This window comes from Haliotis cracherodii, unplaced genomic scaffold, assembly GCF_022045235.1.
Source record: "Haliotis cracherodii isolate W230 unplaced genomic scaffold, xgHalCrac1.p SCAF_2, whole genome shotgun sequence".
Taxonomy (NCBI): Eukaryota; Metazoa; Mollusca; class Gastropoda; order Lepetellida; family Haliotidae; genus Haliotis; species Haliotis cracherodii.
Genome location: NW_027266275.1, coordinates 42,133,796 through 42,157,983, shown reverse-complemented (window position 1 = coordinate 42,157,983; position 24,188 = coordinate 42,133,796). Strand labels below are relative to the sequence as shown.

The 24,188-nt window shown below is 39.9% G+C and overlaps 1 protein-coding gene and 1 pseudogene across 1 annotated transcript in view; one reads left to right on the top strand and one right to left on the bottom strand.

Annotated features, from left to right (window-relative positions):
* The window catches only part of LOC139469138 (telomere length regulation protein TEL2 homolog), a 59,571-nt gene that overhangs the window by 3,513 nt on the left and 31,870 nt on the right, over positions 1-24,188 (bottom strand). The window contains exons 15-18 of the mRNA XM_071251274.1: positions 23,717-23,816; positions 7,537-7,601; positions 5,991-6,106; positions 1,923-2,005 (exon numbers count right to left, since the gene is read on the bottom strand). Of these exons, the coding sequence (XP_071107375.1) occupies positions 1,923-2,005; positions 5,991-6,106; positions 7,537-7,601; positions 23,717-23,816 (364 nt within the window). The remainder of the gene's footprint in view (positions 1-1,922; positions 2,006-5,990; positions 6,107-7,536; positions 7,602-23,716; positions 23,817-24,188) is intronic.
* LOC139469139 (trace amine-associated receptor 4-like) lies at positions 17,388-18,412 on the top strand (annotated as a pseudogene).

Sequence of the window (24,188 nt, the reverse complement as noted above, 5' to 3'; positions counted from 1 at the left end):
AAAGACGCCTGAATGACGTCAGACCAAGGCCAACAACTGCAGCTGAACTGCGTCAGGCGTTCCTCACAGTGTGGGCTCAAGTGCCTATGGCCTTCATCAACTGCCTCATCTATTTCATGTATCGACGTTGCATGGCAGTCATCAATGCACATGGCGGACACACGAGATACTGAACTTGTGATGCAATTTTCTAAGAGACTAGTGTTGTGTTTCACTTTAAAACATTTGACACTTTAATTTCAACCTTGATGATCAGTTTTCTCAAGTTTCATCTTTTTAATATGTCTCAAAGTATGTTTACAGTGTTTGGAAAATAAAGTTTCTCATATATCTATCCATGGCCACATTTCTTTTGCAGTTGAGTATATATAATTCTAACAAGAGCAGTAACATAGTACATATGATACAGTCAAGAAAGCAGTTGACATCAATCCATGGTTGAAATGGTATTGCAGATTTCATAAAAATATATCTGGTTTTTTTAAGAGGTGTGTGAACTTTTCGTGTGATGTTGTTAAGAGATGGGAGCATGTCATTCAACTGCATTTCTGTAAACATGTCATATCGTAAATCAGTGTACATGTCACAGTCCATGAGGAAGTGTATTTCACTTTCAGTCTTGTCTGTGCAGAACAGGCACACCCTGTCGTTGAGCATCTTCCTGAAGCAAGGGAGTTAACTGACTGTAAAAGTCTAGTTTCCACCCTTGCCGAACGAGGCTTGAATTTCTGGGCCTGAACGTAGCTCGACCAGTGGCTATTATGAGTTATGTCCCTTCTATGTCCCTACTATTGACCAATCAGATTCCACCTCTAGTATCACTTGCATTTGCTTCAAACAAAATGGCGGTGAGTAGTCAAGATGATCTGATCGATAATCAAAATGTACATGGTGATAAAATAGTTCTTACTTTGCAAAGTGCATCAAAGCATGTGAGCTCCTTGATTAAAAACATGAAAGGATTTGAAATATATTTGTTGCCATCAAGTTGGCGGTACACATGCTTTGCAATCCTGCAATTGACCGAAATCTGCACTGCAGTTTACAAACCAGATGTCAATATCGTTGGACTATGCATAGACTCTGACTGACTGATATTAGGAGATTTAACGTGCGCTTTCCGACAAGAGCGTATTTCGCACACGGGCATAGACTCGTTAGTCCAACCAATAACTCCATAATTCCAGCCTAGTTCGGCAAGGGTGGAAACTGGACTTTTAAAGTGAGTTAACTCTCTTGCCTTGGGAAGATGGTCGTTGTAAGGTACTGGGGGTCCACTGTGCCGAAGTTTTTCTATGTTTAGTTGCAGGCTGCCGCAACAAAGATTAGAAAATATCTGTGTTTTTTCGAGGAATAGATTTACATAGTACGTAGGTTTCAGGCTACATAGTAGGTAGGTTTGAACTCAAGGTTCATATGATATATACCATGTTGAAGAAACATGGCTGTGTCATGTGCAGAAATGGATTTTCAAAAGGGCTGCCATGGTGATCTTACTGAAATCTGGACTCCAACTTTGTCGTCATTGGTGGGAACAAGCATACCATGTTAATTAATTAATTAGCTACATTAATTAAGTCTACAATGGCTGCAGTGAAATGATTACCATGATATTATTAACAGACTTGACTGTACCTATCATTCAATTCATCCAACATTTCAACTCTATTTCCTCTATATTTATTAAAAGACCTTTTGAAAAATACATTCTGCAAGATGAAATCTTAAATCAATTGTGAAAATATAAAAAATATAAAATCAAACCTCTTGGACAAATTTAGGTGATATTGCTGCAGTGAATAAGCAAGTCTTATTTCAGCTTTATTGGTCCAGTAGTTTGAGAGATGTTTATGGTCACTAACACCAAAGACAGCAAAACTTGACAAGACTTAACCTTCACTCCCGGTTTTGAGTTAACATACCTGTCTCATCACATTGCCCAACAGCAGCAGGGCCTGGAGGGCAAGCTCCCGGCACTCACCGTCAGGATCTCTCTCCATTACCCCTGTCACATAAACATCAAGGGTTAGCTAGGAACATCAACTGATTATATCAGATGATCTTAAACCTTACTGATATACCTCTGGACTCGGATATTACGTAGTGTCCAAGTAACACTTTGATAAAACATTCTCGTGTGGAAAATATTTGAAAAATAAACCAGAACTCTTTGAAGCCTGTACATTCCTCTACATTCCTGAAAAATAATGGAGTGTTTGTACAACAGAACGACGTCACAGATGTGTTTAAAGCAGCAGGTAGATATGTTATGAATTATCATAATGAGCAGTTGTTCAATTTCCATACTAGTTATGATGTCGATAATATTCTTAATAATCATATTACACAGGAAGAGATTAAGTCATCTGTGAAAGATCTAAGCAGGGTAATGCCGCAGCAAGATAGTATTAAGGCTGAGATGATACAAATCTGCAGTACTGTTTTAATTCCACATTTGTCAGTTATGTATAATAATATGTGCTCAACAGGTAATTTTCCATATGAATGGCTAAAGCTGTTATTCTACCACCACACAAAAAAAGGAAGCTTTGATTATGTTAATTATGATAGAGATATATTATTGACGGACATTTTATGGCAGATATTTTGAAGAATAGAAGAATATTTGGGGCCACTGTAGTGTTATTATTGTATGCTGATGATAATGTATTGTTGATGACACTGTTGTTCGTTTGCCCCCCAAAATTGACATTTTATGTAATTATTGAAAATCATGGCGCTTACTGGTAAGAACAGGTAAGATTGGAGTTATTCACAACATTATCAGAAGTGGTACTTTGATGGAGAGCCACTGAAAACAGCAACTTATAATAATTATTCAGGTGTTATGTTTTCGACTAGGTTGTCAAGGAAAGTGTTTAGAAATATTCTTGTATCAAAAGCCAATAAAAATTGGTTATTAAGCATTTATAGCATAAATAAGTATTGTGTAAATTGTTTAAAATGTCTTCTGATTGCTATGCCATGCAATGTTACCTACTTATTAAGTATATAGATTCAGAGAAGGAATTAAGACATGAGGATTGTGTGTAAGATTGTTGTTTATATCGGTATGGTTTGGGATTTGCATGGGTTAGTCAAGGTACTGAAATCATTTCCTATTATCTGTGGATGTTCAGGCAGAGATTAAAAGAATGTGAACAATGATTCCACTGACTTGCACAGTCATTATAAGAATATACAGAAAAATCTTTTCAAATCAAGACTTTCTCAAATTCAGATTTCGGGGGGGAAAGTTGGTCCAAAATTATCATTGCTCAAACTGACATACAATTCTCAAATTTGGACTTTCTACACTTCAGCCTAAAATTATGGTGCCAACAATCAATTTACTATGGAAAAGAAGCTGCCTGAATCAGATGGACCAGACCGGACCCGAATGTTCTCTCACTTTGAAGTAAACTCAAGTCATTGTCAGCTTAAACAACAATGCTAATCTTGCATGTAACCCTATTGATCGTAACACTTTGTTGTCCACTAAGTTAATTAGAATGTACTCACCTGTTGATAAGAAACTCAACTTAATCAGATTAACTCAGTGTCATGAGTGACAAGTATGGCTGCCCCGGATACATATATCATTGCTTTACGTTTTGTGTTCAGTCCAACTCTTTGTAATCCGGACATTGCCGTAAACCAGACTTTTTTTACCAGTTGGTACAGAGTCCGAATTGGACAGATTTCACTGTATCGTCATTACCGACTGTTGTATATTATGTTACAAATATCAGTGTTAGGGAATTACGAAGATATGTTTGTTGAGATTGCATGAAGTGCTGCTGCGTTATAACATCAGACATAAAGAAGCCATAACTGTCAACCAAATTTACAGGATGTGTTTTACTAATATTATTGAAGAAAAACTCCATTTCATATTGGATTGTGATGCATATGTAGTGTGTGAAAGAAGCTCTGAACATGTGAGTCTGCTCTTGATAGTAAGTATATTGATTGTTTCGTCTACCACATTGGATAGTGAGTATATTAATTGTTTCATCTACCACTCTTGATAGTTTGTTTGTTGTTTAACGCAGCACTCAGCCATATTCCAGATATATGACGGCGGTCTGTATATAATCGAGTCTGGACCACACAATCCAGTGATTGACATCATGAGCATCGATCCACGTTATTGGAATCGATGACATGCATCAACCAAGTCAGCGAGCCTGACCACCCGCTCCTGTAAGTCGCCTCTTACGACAAGCATAGTCGCCTGTTACAGCAACCTTGGGTTGCTGAAGACCTATTCTACCCCGGATCTTCACAGGTGAGTAAGTACATAAATTTATTCATCTACAGCTCTTGATAGTTAGTACATTAACTGTTTCATCTACAGCTCTTGATAGTTAGTACATTAACTGTTTCATCTACCAGTCTTGATAGATAGTATACTAACGTTTTCATCTAACGGTCTTGATAGTTAGTATATTAACTGTTTCATCTACCAGTCTTGATAGTTAGTATAGTAACTGTTTCATCTACCGCTCTTGATATTTAGTATATGAACTGTTTCATCTACCGATCTTGATAGTTAGTATATTAACTGTTTCATCTACCAGTCTTGATAGTTAGTATATTAACGTTTTCATCTAACGGTCTTGATAGTTAGTATATTAACTGTTTCATCTACAGGTCTTGATAGTTAATACATTAACTGTTTCATCTACCGATCTTGATAGTTAGTATATTAACTGTTTCATCTACCAGTCTTGATAGTTAGTATATTAACTGTTTCATCTACAGGTCTTGATAGTTAATATATTAACTGTTTCATCTACTGCTCTTGATATTTAGTATATGAACTGTTTCATCTACCGATCTTGATAGTTAGTATCTTAACGTTTTAATCTACCTGTCTTGATAGATAGTATATTAACGTTTTCATCTAACGGTCTTGATAGTTAGTATATTAACTGTTTCATCTACAGGTCTTGATAGTTAATATATTAACTGTTTCATCTACAGGTCTTGATAGTTAGTATATGAACTGTTTCATCTACCGAGCTTGATAGTTAGTATATTAACTGTTTCATCTACCAGTCTTGATAGATAGTATATTAACGTTTTCATCTAACGGTCTTGATAGTTAGTATATTAACTGTTTCATCTACAGGTCTGGATAGTTAGTATATTAACTGTTTCATCTACAGGTCTTGATAGTTAGTATATTAACATTTTCATCTACAGGCCTTGATAGTTAGTATATTAACTGTTTCATCTACAGGTCTTGATAGTTAGTATATGAACTGTTTCATCTATCGGTCTTGATAGTTAGTATATTAACTGTTTCATCTATCGGTCTTGATAGTTAGTATATTGACTGTTTCATCTACAGGTCTTGATAGTTAATATATTAACTGTTTCATCTACAGGTCTTGATAGTTAGTATATGAACTGTTTCATCTACCGATCTTGATAGTTAGTATATTAACTGTTTCATCTACCAGTCTTGATAGATAGTATATTAACGTTTTCATCTAACGGTCTTGATAGTTAGTATATTAACTGTTTCATCTACAGGTCTGGATAGTTAGTATATTAACGTTTTCATCTACCGGTCTTAATAGTTAGTATATTAACGGTTTCATCTACCTGTCTTGATAGTTAGTATATGAATGTTTTCATCTACCAGTCTTGATAGTTAATATATTAACAGTTTCATCTACAGGTCTTGATAGGTAGTATATTAACAGTTTCATCTACCAGTCTTGATAGTTAGTATATTAACAGTTTCATCTACCGGTCTTGATAGTTAGTATATTAACGGTTTCATCGGTCTTGATAGTTATTGACAGGGACAGGGATCGAACCCTGACCTTCTGAGGACATGAAGGACAACAGACAATGGACAAACAGGCAACGACATATGTTCTGCTGACTTTTCGGGAGGTGAGGTACAAGAGTTCACGCCAGGAGGAAGTCATGAGAAAGTCAATAGCCTGATGCAAACAGAGCCAGCCACCCACCTTCCAGCCACAGTTTCATCTCTGTCACCTCGGCATTCAGGTCGGATATCAGACTGTGACATGGCACCACCAGGATGATCATTGACGTGGCAAACAGCACCGCTTGGCGTACAAACCTACATGAACAGATTCAATATCATACTGACATGGCAAACAGCACCGCTTGGCATACAAACCCACATGAACAGATTCAATATCATACTGACATGGCAAACAGCACCGCTTGGCGTACAAAACTACATGAACAGATTCAATATCATACTGATGTGGCAAACAGCACCGCTTGGCGCACAAACCTACATGAACAGATTCAATATCATACTGATGTGGCAAACAGCACCGCTTGGCGCACAAACCTACATGAACAGATTCAATGTCATACTGATGTGGCAAACAGCACCGCTTGGCGCACAAACCTACATGAACAGATTCAATGTCATACTGATGTGGCAAACAGCACCGCTTGGCGCACAAACCTACATGAACAGATTCAATATCATACTGTCATGGCAAACAGCACCGCTTGGTGTACAAACCTACATGAACAGATTCAATGTCATACTGACATGGCAAACAGCACTGCTTGGCATACAAACCTACATGAACAGATTCAATGTCATACTGACATGGCAAACAGCACCGCTTGGCGTACAAAACTACATGAACAGATTCAATATCATACTGATGTGGCAAACAGCACCGCTTGGCGCACAAACCTACATGAACAGATTCAATATCATACTGATGTGGCAAACAGCACCGCTTGGCGCACAAACCTACATGAACAGATTCAATGTCATACTGATGTGGCAAACAGCACCGCTTGGCGCACAAACCTACATGAACAGATTCAATGTCATACTGATGTGGCAAACAGCACCGCTTGGCGCACAAACCTACATGAACAGATTCAATATCATACTGTCATGGCAAACAGCACCGCTTGGTGTACAAACCTACATGAACAGATTCAATGTCATACTGACATGGCAAACAGCACTGCTTGGCATACAAACCTACATGAACAGATTCAATGTCATACTGACATGGCAAACAGCACCGCTTGGCATACAAAACTACATGAACAGATTCAATATCATACTGATGTGGCAAACAGCACCCCTTGGCATACAAACCTACATGAACAGATTCAATGTCATACTGACATGGCAAACAGCACCGCTTGGCATACAAACCTACATGAACAGATTCAATGTCATACTGACATGGCAAACAGCACCGCTTGGCGTACAAACCTACATGAACAGATTCAATGTCATACTGACGTGGCAAACAGCACCGCTTGGCATACAAACCTACATGAACAGATTCAATGTCATACTGACGTGGCAAACAGCACCGCTTGGCATACAAACCTACATGAACAGATTCAATGTCATACTGACATGGCAAACAGCCCCGGTTGGGGTGAAACAGATTGAATGCCTATCTATTAGGTATTTCAGCAGTGACCCAGTGACATAACACCAGTTAATTGTATGTGTCATAGCTGAACTCACTATTACTCCCTGCAACAAACACTTACACATCTGAGTGGAACCTGAGGCCCCAGGTGAACTCCAGTAGAGAGCTGCCCATCTGCCCACTTGCCTGGAACAAACAGATCATAGTATTCATCATGATCATCAAGTCACAGGAGCATTACATATATCACAGGAGCATCACATATATCACAGAAGCATCACATATATCACAGGGTACCACATATATCACAGGGCACCACATATGTCACAGGGCATCACATATATCAAAGGGGCATCACATATATCACAGAAGCATCACATATGTCACAGGGCACCACATATGTCACAGGGCATCACATATATCACAGGAGCACCACATATATCACAGAAGCATCACATATGTCACAGGGCATCACATATGTCACAGGGCATCACATATATCACAGGGGCATCACATATATCACAGGGCATCACATATATCACAAGGGCATCACATATATAACAGGAGCATCACATATATCACAGGGCAACACATATATAACAGGAGCATCACATATATCACAAGGGCATCACATATATCACAAGGGCATCACATATATCACAGGGCACCACATTTAACACGGGCATCACAAATATCACAGGGGCATCACATATATCACAGGGCATCACATATATCACAGGGGCATCACATATATCACAGGGCACCACATTTAACACGGGCATCACAAATATCACAGGGGCATCACATATATCACAGGGCATCACATATATCACAAGGGCATCACATATATAACAGGAGCATCACATATATCACAGGGCAACACATATATAACAGGAGCATCACATATATCACAAGGGCATCACATATATCACAAGGGCATCACATATATCACAGGGCACCACATTTAACACGGGCATCACAAATATCACAGGGGCATCACATATATCACAGGGCATCACATATATCACAGGGGCATCACATAAATCACAGGGGCAACACATTTAACACAGGGGCATCACGTATATCACAGGGGCATCACATATATCATAGGGGCATCACCTATATCACAGGGCATCACAAATATCACAGGGGCATCACATATATCACAGGGGCATCAAGTATATCACAGGGCATCACATATATCATAGGGGCATCAGATATATCACAGGGAATCACATATGTCACAGGGCATCACATATGTCACAGGGCATCACATATATCATAGGGGCATCACATATATGTCTCAGAGGCTTAGGTGAAGCTAATACAAACTGCCTTGTGTTGAATTGTGCTAAAGGTGAGGTTCAGTGACATGGGATTTGTGCATGTGCATGAGTGTGTGTGCACTTGTACTAGTCTGGACTTATAGTCCCGATTTCATAGTTCTACCCCACTGAGATACCATCCTGCAGTTTAATGTGGATACCCCAACCCATGCTTGTCGTGAAAGGCGATTAATGGGATTGAGTGGTCAGGCTCGCTGACATGGTTGATGCATGTCATTGGATCCCAATTGCCTAGATCGATCCTCATGAAGTCACTTGATTGTCTGGTTCAGACTCAATTGTTTTCAGACTGCCGTCCTAAAAGCTGGAATATTGATGAGTGCAGTATCAAACAACAAATAAACAAATAAAACATGGATACCCCACTCAGACAAAGAATATTGACTTTGAGCCGACCAGTCCTTGTTTTATTCTCTCAATGTCAAGCTTCAAGCAGTACCATCTTTTAATGTCTTTTGGTATGACACACTCAAACCATCGAACCACCAGCCTTCCAATCACTGGGTTGTACCGCAATTTTCGTAGATGTAAAATGCAATAACAATTACTAAAGATCAGTGCAAGGAATGATGCCTATAAGAAAGAAACACATTTTATTGTATTAGTTTAAAGAAAAACAGCTTAATTCTTATTTGACATTTTGAATGTGCCCATCCTTGTGCTATACATTCCCACAAACCATCATCTCTCTGGGTCCTATTGTCTCAAATATAACACATTTGCAAACAACCAACCCAGTGGTTTCTAAAAAGAAATTTCAAAACTTAAATCTACTTGTTTTATTTTACTGATAAGAAACAGAGTTCCATAATATTGGAACACACAGCTCCCTAGATCTTGAAGCTATATTGAGAAGATGAATCTTAAAATTAAAGATTTTTCACAATTAGAATTTTGGTCATTTTTCTCAGTCAAATCCTATAGTGGTGTAAAACATCCTCCCAAAGTTTCAGGTTCATCCCCTCATCTGTTGAGGAGAAAGTTAACTGACTGACACTTGGTGTTCTAGTAAACAAAGAACATAAGTATATTTTATGTGTTTTCTGACCTATTCAAACTAATTCATCAGTATTAAATCAAAATATCCATCCTTTTCACAATCTTGATAGGAATTGAATACTGATGTCATAGACGATTTCTAAATGCCCAAAATAATTAAAAGAGGGTTCCTTGGCTGGAGGCTGTACTGAATATCACATCGAAACTAAGCTAACAATACCAGGAAGTCATCATGATCAAGCATCAAGAAATATAGTGCAGACATTAAGAAATGCTGGCCAGCACAGCATGCCCTACATGATTAAAAACATGGATCAAACATGTATCCATTCAAGGACACTGCAGGTGATGATGTCCTCATGTGTCCACGGTTCACTTGTGTTAACACATTACTCACAGACCTCAGGTGGCAAATGTGAAACTAAGAATATCCCACTGCTGTAATATAATGCTACAGTTCTTCAACAACACAAATAATGAATATAGTCCCTAGGACCTGTAGTTCACCTGAAGAATCAATTTTAGGATGCTTCAACCATATCATGATGATAAAAACCCATCGTGGGTGAGCAAAATTTGCAAATCATGTACACGCTAATTAGACCTTAAAAACATCCTATAAACCGCCTCTGTGGTCTAGTGGTAGAGTGTCTGTCCAGAGATGGGAAGGTCATGGGTTTAATACCCTATTAGCATCATACCAAAAGATGTTAATACCGGTAGATGGTACATGTTGTTACCCTGCCTGGTGCTGGCAAAAAACAAGGACTGGTTGGCTTTGAGTCAATATACTATGTCTGAGTTGGGTATGCACGCTAAAAATATGGCATGGTGTCTCAGTGGGCTAGCACTATAAAACAGCATTAGTCCAGACTAGTACAAGCAGTCATAAACACACATGTATGCAAGTCACTACATAAGAGCAATAATCTTGAACATGACATTAAACCCCATTTCAACTCATCTCATCCAACATGAAAGCCACTGAAGCTAGGAAAGAGTCGTAATGTTAGTCCTCCACACTGTAGAATAAAGCCAAAGGCAGTCCTTCTATCATAATACCATTCTAAAGGTGCTACAGCTAGGTTCATACTAGCTATTTAAAGACTTTTCCATCACACCTCAAAATCATGTCGGGATTGTTAACCTGCGTGGAACAAATCCCCTATAAGAAATCCTCCTGTGATATGTCTGGCTGAGAGCTGATGTTATGTCCTTCTCACTAGCACTGATGAACATAAAGCATCCCAAATGAGAAAACAAAAACACTGGACATCCTCAAGTGTAATATTTGACTGTTTCAGCTACAGTAGCATAACAGTATAAATATAGTATTAACATAGTATTATTATAGTATTACCATAGCATTATTATAGTATTACCATAAAATTATTACAGTATTACCATAGTATTGTCAAGTCCCATTAATCCAACATGGTTGGATGCATATGATTATGTCGGATTACTGAGTATGTCGCTTAAACGAAATTAAGTAGTATCAACGTTCATGATAAAAAATCAGACAACTACACGATAGGTACCGATACAAACTCGTAAAAAAATGAAGCAGGTGATTAATCCTGTTTTCTTTTCTTTATCTAAAGCATATATTGTTTATTGTTAAGCAAGTTTATCTCTGCAGCCGTTGTAATGTGCAGCTACCAGCCGACTCATCTTGCATGAAAACATGGGTTGTGTACTCGCGGGCAGATGACCACGGATTAACAAGACTGATTAACGAGTGATTTCAGTAATTCGTTGCAAATTAGGTGTGTCAGAGTCGGATTCTTGGATTAACGGGTCTAAATAGCACTGATTTAATCTGTTCCCATCACTAGTGTCGGATAAAGCCAATTGTCAGATTATATAATAATAAATATAATTCTCGAGACTGAGAAATGGCAGTTATTATGCATTGTCGCCTGTTCAGTAGGCAGGTCCCACGCCAATTCATCACTGCTCCCCAGAGGCCAGGTTGCAGCTAACACAGTGTCTAATTCTGATGGTGAAGCCACTGTGGTGGCCCAAAGGCTGAGAGCAGATAGCAGCTCCCTCATACAGATGAAGTAAACAAGCCATCCATTGACCAGCAGCTAAAGGTAGGAAATCAAGTTTTAATCAATCGGTTTGGTGTTGGATTAGGATAACAAAAATGAATTCTAGTTTTAGCTAAAGAGCAATGAGATGAATTATAGATAAAGGTATCTAGCAATTTAAAAACCTAAAATACATCAAACCATATGTCATATTTTATTTTACAGTCAATTTAGTGTACTTTGTAATTTGGACTGAACAGCCTTCAATTATATTGTTGCAAGAAAGGCAACGTTTGTCACCACACGGAGAAGCCTATGGAGTAACGACAACAGAATCAAATTTAGGACTTTTAAAAAAATCTCGAAGATTTTTAGTTGTCTTTGGCTGTTGATAATTTTGTATTTGCTAAATACCTTAATACATTGTCCATGGTTCAGCGATAACTGGCAATTTTGAATCACAGTACTAAAACCATGGACAATGTTTTTACATGATTTTTGGTTGAAGGTAGATACAAGCGTAAAATTGTTCCCCACTCGTATTCTGTAGACCTTTCTCTGTTCAGTCCAAATTACAAAGAACACTAAATTTAGTGCAAAACATAATATGACTTATGATACCAGAAATGTTATTTACACGATTGTTTGTTGTGGGTGCCATTAAAAGTATATCGGAAAGACAGAACTTAAATTAAAATAAAGAATAAACCTTCACCGTTCACAAATAATGCAGCCACACAATGTACCGTACTGTTCCACTCCACTATTCCACGTGTTGGTTGGTTTGTTGTTCAGCTAGTATTCCTGCTATATAAGCTTAATTTTGATCGTGAACCCACACTGTTTAAAAAAGAACAACATTTCATTCATAAATATGTGCCAAAGTTATGGCCTATTGAAATAGCCTGATTGAAAGCGCTAGCCAATCAAAACTGTGTGTTCAATGTTACTACTCTTAATTACTTTTTGCCATATTGTGCCTGATAGTTAGAACTTTACTGTGCTTTTATATACTGAACCACAAAAGAAACATCACCATGGATAGATATATGAGAAACCTCATTTGTCCAAACACTGTAAACATACTTTGAGACATACTAAAAAGATGAAACTTGGCAAAACTGATCATCAAGGTTGAAATTAAAGTGCCAAATGTTCGTAAAGTGAACATGGAATGGATGAGGCGGTTGATGAAGGCCATAGGCACTTGAGCCCACACTCTGAGGAACGCCTGCTGCAGTTGTCGACCTTGGTTGGACGTCATTCAGACGTCTTTGAATCTCGTCCCACAGGTGCTCAATGGGATTTAAATCGGGACTGAGGGCAGGCCACTGCATGGTTCTGATGCTTCTGGAGGTAGTCTCTTGTTGCTCTCGCAGTGTGGGCATGGGCGTTATCATGCTGAAATTTGTGGTTGCGGCAACGTGCTAAATGAGGTATGGCATGTGGTCTCAAGACTTGATCAATGTACCGCGCCGCTGTGACACCATTGCCTCTCTCTGAACCGATGTTCTGGAAGACCACAGGGCCGACCCTCTGTGCAAGACCAATTCCACCCCACACCATGGTGCTTGGACCAACCCACGATTCAGAATAATGTTCCCCACATGGTCGCAAGATTCTTTCTCTGCCATCTGCTGTTGAGATACAGTAACGGTGGAGACCCTTGTACTTCCACTACGTGGTCGGTCATCTGTACTGTTGGTGGTCTGGTACCGTTGCTGGAGCCTGCATATGGTCCTTACGAGGACTTTAAATGCATTGACTACTTGCCGGGCGGTTTGTCCAGCTTGCAATCGTCCAAGGGCTTGGTGTCGCTGTTTTCTTGTGAATCTTGGCATGTGGTAGCTATTCAATAGCTAATGAATGTTATCTGATCTGGGTGGATTTTTATAGGGCAAGAAATGGGGGATCACATGTGCATTTTAATTTGCATGGAACTCACATGCATCGGGTTACCTTGGCCTTTGCCGTGATGCGTTTGGGCGATCAGTTTTATTGTCATCTGCTTTGTTTTTTTATCATCAAATTTCATTTTAGTGAAGTATATCAGAGGTGTAAAGAAGTATGTAGATGGATTCCTAGTGAAGTATATCAGGGCTGTAGCCAAGTATGCAGATGGACACCTAGTCCAGTATATCAGGGCTGTAATCAAGTATGCAGAGTGACTCCTAGTCCAGTACATCAGGGCTGTAGCCAAGTACGCAGATCGACACCTAGTGCAGTATATCAGGGCTGTGGCCAAGTATGCAGATGGACACCTAGTGCAGTATATCAGGGCTGTAGCCAAGTATGCAGATGGACACCTAGTGCAGTATATCAGGGGTGTAGCCAAGTACGCAGATGGACACCTAGTGCAGTATATCAGGGGTGTAATCAAGTATGCAGAGTGACTCCTAGTCCAGTACATCAGGGCTGTAGTCAAGTATGCAGATGGACTCCTAGTCCAGTATATCAGGGGTGTAGCCAAGTACGCAGATGGACACCTAGTGCAGTATATCAGGGCTGTAGCCAAGTACGCAGATGGACACCTAGTGCAGTATATCAGGGGTGTAATCAATTATGCAGAGTGACTCCTAGTCCAGTACATCAGGGCTGTAGCCAAGTATGCAGATGGACACCTAGTGCAGTATATCAGGGCTGTAGCCAAGTATGCAGATGGATACCTAGTGCAGTATATCAGGGGTGTAATCAAGTATGCAGAGTGACTCCTAGTGCAGTACATCAGGGCTGTAGCCAAGTATGCAGATTGACTCCTAGTCCAGTATATCAGGGCTGTAGCCAAGTATGCAGATGGATACCTAGTGCAGTATATCAGGGGTGTAATCAAGTATGCAGAGTGACTCCTAGTGCAGTATATCAGGGGTGTAATCAAGTATGCAGAGTGACTCCTAGTCCAGTACATCAGGGCTGTAGCCAAGTATGCAGATGGACTCCTAGTCCAGTATATCAGGACTGTAGCCAAGTACGCAGATGGACACCTAGTGCAGTATATCAGGGCTGTAGCCAAGTATGCAGATGGACACCTAGTGCAGTATATCAGGGCTGTAGCCAATTATGCAGATGGACACCTAGTGCAGTATATCAGGGGAGTAATCAAGTATGCAGAGTGACTCCTAGTCCAGTATATCAGGGCTGTAGCCAAGTACGCAGATGGACACCTAGTGCAGTATATCAGGGCTGTGGCCAAGTACGCAGATGGACACCTAGTGCAGTATATCAGGGCTGTAGCCAAGTATGCAGATGGACACCTAGTGCAGTATATCAGGGGTGTAATCAAGTATGCAGAGTGACTCCTAGTGCAGTATATCAGGGCTGTAGCCAAGTATGCAGATGGACTCCTAGTCCAGTATATCAGGGCTGTAGCCAAGTATGCAGATGGACACCTAGTGCAGTATATCAGGGGTGTAGCCAAGTTTGCAGATGGACACCTAGTGCAGTATATCACGGGTGCAATCAAGTATGCAGATGGACTCCTAGTCTAGTATATCAGGGCTGTAGCCAAGTACGCAGATGGACACCTAGTGCAGTATATCAGGGCTGTAGCCAAGTACGCAGATGGACACCTAGTGCAGTATATCAGGGCTGTAGCCAAGTACGCAGATCGACACCTAGTGCAGTATATCAGGGCTGTGGCCAAGTATGCAGATGGACACCTAGGGCAGTATATCAGGGCTGTAGCCAAGTATGCAGATGGACACCTAGTGCAGTATATCAGGGCTGTAATCAAGTATACAGATGGACTCCTAGTCCAGTACATCAGGGCTGTAGCCAAGTATGCAGATGGACACCTAGTGCAGTATATCAGGGCTGTAGCCAAGTATGCAGATGGACACCTAGTGCAGTATATCAGGGGTGTTATCAAGTATGCAGATGGACTCCTAGTCCAGTATATCAGGGCTGTAGCCAAGTACGCAGATGGACACCTAGTGCAGTATATCAGGGCTGTAGCCAAGTATGCAGATGGACACCTAGTGCAGTATATCAGGGGTGTAATCAAGTATGCAGAGCGACTCCTAGTCCAGTACATCAGGGTTGTAGCCAAGTATGCAGATGGACACCTAGTGCAGTATATCAGGGCTGTGGCCAAGTACGCAGATGGACACCTAGTGCAGTATATCAGGGCTGTGGCCAAGTATGCAGATGGACACCTAGTGCAGTATATCAGGGCTGTAGCCACGTATGCAGATGGACACCTAGTGCAGTATATCAGGGCTGTGGCCAAGTACGCAGATGGACACCTAGTGCAGTATATCAGGGCTGTGGCCAAGTACGCAGATGGACACCTAGTGCAGTATATCAGGGCTGTGGCCAAGTATGCAGATGGACACCTAGTGCAGTATATCAGGGCTGTAGCCAAGTATACAGATGGACTCCTAGTGCAGTATATCAGGGCTGTAGCCAAGTATGCAGATGGACACCTAGTGCAGTGTATCAGGGCTGTAGCCAAGTATGCAGATGGACTCCTAGTGCAGTGTATCAGGGCTGTAGCCAAGTATGCAGATGGACACCTAGTGCAGTATATCAGGGCTGTAGCCAAGTATGCAGATGGACACCTAGTGCAGTATATCAGGGCTGTAGCCAAGTATGCAGATGGACACCTAGTGCAGTATATCAGGGCTGTAGCCAAGTATGTAGATGGACTCCTAGTCCAGTACATCAGGGCTGTAGCCAAGTATGCAGATGGACTCCTAGTGCAGTGTATCAGGGCTATAGCTAAGTATGAAGATGGCAGTAAATCAACTAAGACTAATAATACCAATATACACACCACTTCCTATGGGTATACTTATCCACTAGAATAATGCATGGTAAAGTACCATCTGATACTGTTAGGAATCATTTAGATGAGCTTCATTTGTTGGACAATAGATGTTACAATTTGAAATCTGAATGGTATTTCTCACCAATTCTGTTGACTGAATGTTTCCTACAGAAATTACAATATGCTTCATGTCACCATCACAATCCTGTCGTAGAAGCTGTAATCTACCATTTCTATCCCAAAGGCTTACAGTATAAAAGTTCTCCAGTGCTCAGCACTTGCTAATATTTTGACTGAACATCCTCTGATCAAGGGAAGGTGATTCCACTTACAAAAAAATAAAAGGTGGGTGGTACAAGGGCAGATAACTCTTATTCACATTAACTATTATGGTTCAAATCTCCCACATTCATGGATACACATGATCACACTCCAAACTGGAGCAAATACATGAATACCCATGATCACACTTCAATATGGAGCACATTCATGGATACACATGGGAACCATTGATTTATAAGTGTTTGTTCATTAGAAGGACAACTGAGAGTCATCCTGACATCCTGAGCAGCAATCTACGTAATTGGGATATGATGACCAAGTCAGTGAGTCTGACTACTTCTCTTCAACCTGACGTACTGCAATGTTTTGCTTTGTTTCAGGGTTAACACTGAGGAATACTTCTGGAAGTCCCTCTGAACATACTGTTTTTACTAAAATACTCCTTGTGACAATGGAGGAAAATTAGTGCCAAACTATTGTTCCAGTACTAACATATTGAGACTATATTGAAGCCACTAACAAAGATTCATGTGTATGGCAAGAGATGCCTGATGACTTGAAGCCATCTTCATCCATCTTCAACAAGACCACACTCTTTGGGAGTGATGCCATTGGGACCACAGCTCAGTTCTTATTCATGTTTATTTCACTACTGATGGCAGGGGGAGGTAACTCCCTTGTTATCACAACCATCATAAGACAACACCAACTCCATTCAACTACCTACTACATCCAGCTTGGCCTTGCTACAGTGAACCTAGTGTTTGCTGCTGTCTGCCTGCCCACTGCAATGTCCGTGGTGAGTGTTGTGCATGCTGGGTTTGCCGGCCCCTGATGTCAGATCCAGGGCTCCATCATATTCAGCACTGGAATTGCCAGCATGCTGTTCTACACCATCTCCTCTCTTGATAAGTTAATATGCATCCTCCATCCTCTCTGGTACATCAACTCCAGCTGGGCTAATCGCCCATACATCTACATCATAATTATCATCAGCTCAGTGCTTGTTGTTGCCATTGTTCCTCTGGCAAAGCAGAGCTTCAACTTTCATGAAGGCATGATGGAGTGCACTCTCATGTCCACATTCAACTATCGTGAACACACATACATCTCCATCATAGGCACTATCCTCTTCATCATCTGCATCCTCATCGTCAGCATAACACAGATATCCATATTCCTGATAGCCCGGTCCAAGATCAAACACATTCACCCTGGAACCAGTCAAACCAGCACCTGATGATGACACTGAGAGCCTACCTCAAGGCCCTCAAGCCCACCAGTCTTACCATCCTCATCTTCGTGCTCACATGGTTAGCCTACAGTGCCATGATCATTGTGGACAAGAAGGCTGAGAACTTTCGTAACCCAACACAGTTCAAGGCCACATCCCGAGCCATCTGCCTGATGTTCATAACACTTCCCCAGTTCTGTAACCTTTTCATTTACACAATCTATGACAAGAAGTTCTGTGATGCTCTCACAAGGCTGCTCAATATCAAGAGCTTTTACACCAACACACAGCCACAGCCAACTCAATACCCACAGGAACAGATTTCCAGGTTCTAGATGCTCACAGCATCATGGCCACCAAGGTGTGAGTAAATGTGGAGAATATGTACTTCCATGTGATTTTACATGCCTTTACAAAGGGAAATACTACCATAGCTTTCCTATTTGTATCCTACTGGTACTTATTTTTAACATTGGCTTACTGATCTGTCCATCTTGAAAAATTGAAGAGAAGAAAAAATTAAACTGAATGCTGATAGCAATAGTTAATATTATTTGGCCAAATGTAAAGTATTGAGTTGGCCATAAATTGTGTGCATACATTGTGCATACAAATTGTTAAACATGAGGATCACTTTAGCAAACCTTTTACATTTAAAGCCTTAACCAAGAAACAAAAGAAAGAATGTGAAGGCACCAGGTACAATCAACATGTAATAATGTTGTGAAACACTTAGCCATAAAGTAAGGAGACTCCAGCTGTCTGTTGTCTTTGTAATGTTGTCTGTTTGATGTGAGCATTGTGAGAGGAGAATATAAATGGTTGTTGGTTGGTTGGTTGGTTTGTTGTTTAACGCCGCACTCAGCAATATTCCAGCTATATGACGGCGGTCTGTAAATAATCGAGTCTGGACCAGAAAATCCAGTGATTAATATCATGTGCATCGATCCACGCAATTGGGATGGATGACATGCATCAACCAAGCCAGCGAACCTGACCTCCCAGAATATAAATGGAATATTTAGGGCTCCTAGCCAGATTGACTAGGAGCCCTCTTGAAATTGTCCAATTTATTATTTGTTGTTATTCAGCCACTTATTGTTGCAGAGATCACTCAATAAGAAGTGGCCTCATTCTGTCTAATTGTTTTAAGTAATTTCAAAAGTGTGGCCACAACATCTAAACAGTCAACGTCATATTGTAAACACATTGTGTCAAGGTCAGTTTCTTTTGATGATACAAGCAATAAATACATAATACAACTTCTGAAAACATCAAAGTTAAATTCTAAAATGAAACTGAACCAGTGACATCATGAGCATCAATCTAAGAAATTGGGATATGATAACATGCATTAACCCAGTCAGTGAGATTGACCACCTGATCCTGTTAGTCGCCTCTTATGGCAAGGTTGCTGAAGACCTATCCTCTACCTAGTCTTCATGAGCATCCATGTATGCAATTGGGATACGATGACATCACAGGTGTTGACAGGGTGATGCGTGTTTCTGCATACATGCAGTAGTGTGCAATAACACACTAAACATGTTGGTTTATTTTATAATACACATTATAAATATCTTCAGAAAATGGAATATATTACCGTAACAAGATAGGTTGCATATTTTCAACATTCTGCTATGGATATTTATCAGTATTAGGTTTACAAATTATTGATGTAGAGTGATTATCGTATGAAAAACTATTGCAAGTCTTTAACTTTTCTTTGATATGTTATCTGTTGTCAGCAAAGAATAAACACTATTTTTTCGTTAAATGACGTTACAATCTGAATTCTTTTTTGTCTGCTAAATGGCAGTTGGTGATTATCCGCCACTGAGAATTTGTTGTCAGGACAGGTGGAGCTTTGATTGACCTCTGGTGTAGTGGCTAGGGCTACAACGGGTCCAAAAATATGGACTGAAGTACCCGAGGGGTAAGACTCGGCTCGTGCTCGAGTACCCGCAATTATACATCTGTTCAATAAAATTGGCAATTATTTCATCGTATACAAAATGAAAGAGTCACAATGACATTGTAGATCACTAAGAAAACAAATGTGATCGCGTATCAAATAAAATACCTTTGAAATTTGTATGCTGATTCCCTGAAGCTTCACTGAAATAAGAATTGTCAACTTGGGAATAGAAATCGTTTCAATGTATCACACGCCATGTTCAGGGTGAAAAATGAAAACAATATTGCACACGTGATCGTCACGTGATGTATGTTGCGATTGGTCAATGGCTGAATTAATAATGATTAACTTTACGACGCTAATTTAGAATGAATAGGTCGACAGTTTAATAGTTTTGTAAAACATCGCTTTTAAACAAGCAACGAAGTACTTTTTTAAACCAGGAAATATCCTTATGAAATGGTTGTAAATAAGTGTATTGTTTAAAAAAATAACGAAAATCAAAGCTATTGACACTTTCAGTTGATTTATTTGATTACTCCAGAAAAAGAAGGTTACATAAAGACACGTTTCTATTAACTTATTGAAAGTCGACCAAATTAGAGTTATCTCCCTTGGTCGAGCACTCGAGTCTCACTAAACTCGGCCCATGCCCAAGTACTCGAGTACTCTTTGAAGCCCTATTGGTGGCGTGGATGACGTCACATCAAACAGCTGACCTGTGCTGTGGTTGTATAATAGAGACACATGGCTTTTGTTTCTAAGTGAGAATGATATTCTCTTTGATTGTAATAGAACCTAGCACCTCTGGTACACCATGATTGGGAAGAGTTCCACAGTGACCTGTGTGTAAATGAAACTGTTTATTGTTTGACCAACAATGTCTCACAAGTTTGCGCCGTTTTCTAATTTTGGTGTGCTGACATGTCCTTTCCATGTCTGACTCAAGGCAATATTCCATGACAATAATGGGCTTTGTAGTTATTGACCTATCAAAACTATACCATGGAATTGGGATTCGGAACTTTGTACTTGTATGTCAGGTCCTTTTTGGCTTACATATGAGTTAGGGGATGTCACACAAGTGGCACATGGCTTATGCTGTAATCTGTTGCATTACCAACTGCAGTTATCAATAGTTACTGAAGCTCACCTTTTACATTAAACCTAAATTTTATATATTGCCACTTAATAGAAAAATATATATTAATTTTTACACTAAACATATCCCTTGTGTTACTTTGGTTACCTTCACTGGTGAATTGTGATCTGACCAGCGTCAAAGTCACACTTGTTGCCTTGGAAATGGACAAAATACAAAAAATACAAAAATTCTTAATTTACAAAAGGCATCAGCTGACAACCTGGTCTTTCTTTGTGTAGTTTAGAGATATGACGGATGGACAAACAAGTGCTGTTTGTACCACATGGTGCCGACTTAAGAATGATGAAACATAGGTTTCTGAATAGATTTGCTGCCGACAGAAATGCTTCAACAATTAATGATATCTGAAAATGAGCTGACACTTTGAGGGTTGTTGGACTATTTAGCCATCTCGTAGTTTTTGTTTTTGTTTTGTTTCACTGATTGAAGAGCACTGACAATGAAACCTATATGGACATAACCAGAATGTCATCAAGGTATATAATCCAAACTGTCATTCTTACTGCAATGCAATCTTTGAAACAGTCTGCTTATGAACTAACTAAACATATACATGTTGAATCAAGTAAAGTCAAATTATCTCCGTTCGAAATATTGATGATACAATTATTGGACATCAATATTTCGAATGGAGCTTGTTTGACTTTACTTGATTCAACATGTATATGTTTTTGAAACTGCCAGGCACCACGAGGGTTAATAGGAAGCATGTTTTCCTCATCCTCAGCATGTGAAAAACTGCTTACACGGTGACAAACACTTGATACTGCATATATTTACCATATATGTTTATTATTCCCCTAAGGGAATGAACACAAAAGATTTGGTGAAACTCTTACGTATCTAATTGTCATGTATACTGAAAGAAGTGTCCGTAAAACATGTGAATAATCCTCCATTCCCTGCCCCTAAATCTGTGATAGGAGACATGGACAGTCTTGTCTAGATCTTGCTGGTTGTGCATAAACTCACTCATCTAGAAAAGGATCTTGCTGGTTGTGCATAAATGCACTCATCTAGAAAAGGATCTTGCTGGTTGTGCATAAACTCACTCATTTAGAATAGGATCTTGTTGGTTGTGAATAAACGACCTCAGTTAGGATAGGATCTTGCTGGTTGTGCATAAATGCACGCATCTAGAACAGGATCTTGCTGGTTGTGCATACCGTATTCGACGTAATAAGCGCCCCGCTCTAATAAGCGCCCACGGCGATATTTGCTAATATATTGGCTAGTGAACAATCCCAATTTGCACCCCTACCGATTGATAAATGTACACAAGACCTATTTTGTCGTGTATAATACGCGCTCGTGTGTAATATGCACCCTCAATTATGGGCAATTAAATTCTGGAAAAATATATCTGTCGTATATAAACATTTCAGGCTGTCAGCATAAACCACGAAATTTATCTTTCAACTCTGTTTTTTTCACCCAAATAATATTCTAATAAGAGCCCCCTGTTCCTAATTTTGAGAGCGCCCTGGGCGCTTATTACGTCGAATACGGTAAATGCACTCATCTAGAAAAGGATCTTGCTGGTTGTGCATAAACTCACTCATTTAGAATAGGATCTTGCTGGTTGTGAATAAACGACCTCAGTTAGGATAGGATCTTGCTGGTTGTGCATAAACTCACTCATTTAGAATAGGATCTTGTTGGTTGTGAATAAACTACCTCAGTTAGGATAGGATCTTGCTGGTTGTGCATAAACTCACTCATTTAGAATAGGATCTTGTTGGTTGTGAATAAACGACCTCAGTTAGGATAGGATCTTGCTGGTTGTGCATAAACTCACTCATTTAGAATAGGATCTTGTTGGTTGTGAATAAACGACCTCAGTTAGGATAGGATCTTGCTGGTTGTGCATAAACTCACTCATTTAGAATAGGATCTTGTTGGTTGTGAATAAACTACCTCAGTTAGGATAGGATCTTGCTGGTTGTGCATAAACTCACTCATTTAGAATAGGATCTTGTTGGTTGTGAATAAACGACCTCAGTTAGGATAGGATCTTGCTGGTTGTGCATAAACTCACTCATTTAGAATAGGATCTTGTTGGTTGTGAATAAACGACCTCAGTTAGGATAGGATCTTGCTGGTTGTGCATAAACTCACTCATTTAGAATAGGATCTTGTTGGTTGTGAATAAACTATCTCGGTTAGGATAGGATCTTGCTGGTTGTGCATAAACTCACTCATTTAGAATAGGATCTTGCTGGTTGTGAATAAACTACCTCAGTTAGGATAGGATCTTGCTGGTTGTGCATAAACTCACTCATTTAGAATAGGATCTTGCTGGTTGTGCATAAATGCACTCATCTCGAACAGGATCTTGCTGGTTGTGCATAAACTCACTCATCTCGAACAGGATCTTATTGGTTGTATATAAAATATTTACAATAACACAAATTCAACAAGTCCAGCACATCATGGCAGTGCTGGTGGTACCAAGGAACAAATAGCCCAACCATTTCTACAGACAAGACGTGAGTCCTCACCGCTGTGTCTCTCTGTGACATTTCTAAAATTATAATGACATAGTTGCCGTCTTACCGGAACATGCAGGGCAGCGTACAGGATCATGCCTAGACTGTACACCAGTCTCCCCAGCACCAGGGTGTCCTCGCCAAGCAGATCAAAAGTGTTCTCCTTCCTGAGGATTCAAATCATCATAATTACTGGACAGAGAGCTACAAGCACTACTTCAGGGCTAGATTAATTAATACCATCTGATTGGGTCAAATGTTTGTGAAACAACAGAGAAGTGACGTAAATATACCTAGGTATGCTCCCTGTATTCAACATACAAAGACCCACTGATCCACCGATGTCACCGATGTCACAAATATGTCATTACTCATTCTTGAGATACAAAAACTAGGTGAATATTTTTTAGTGCGATATTAGATCGGTCTTGTGGCCACCAGTCGACCCTCAGTATGATGTCTGTACAGGCAAGCCAGCCAACTTGTAGGGAATGTCAGAAAACAGCTAGTGGCCACATCAGATTTTACAATGAGCAATG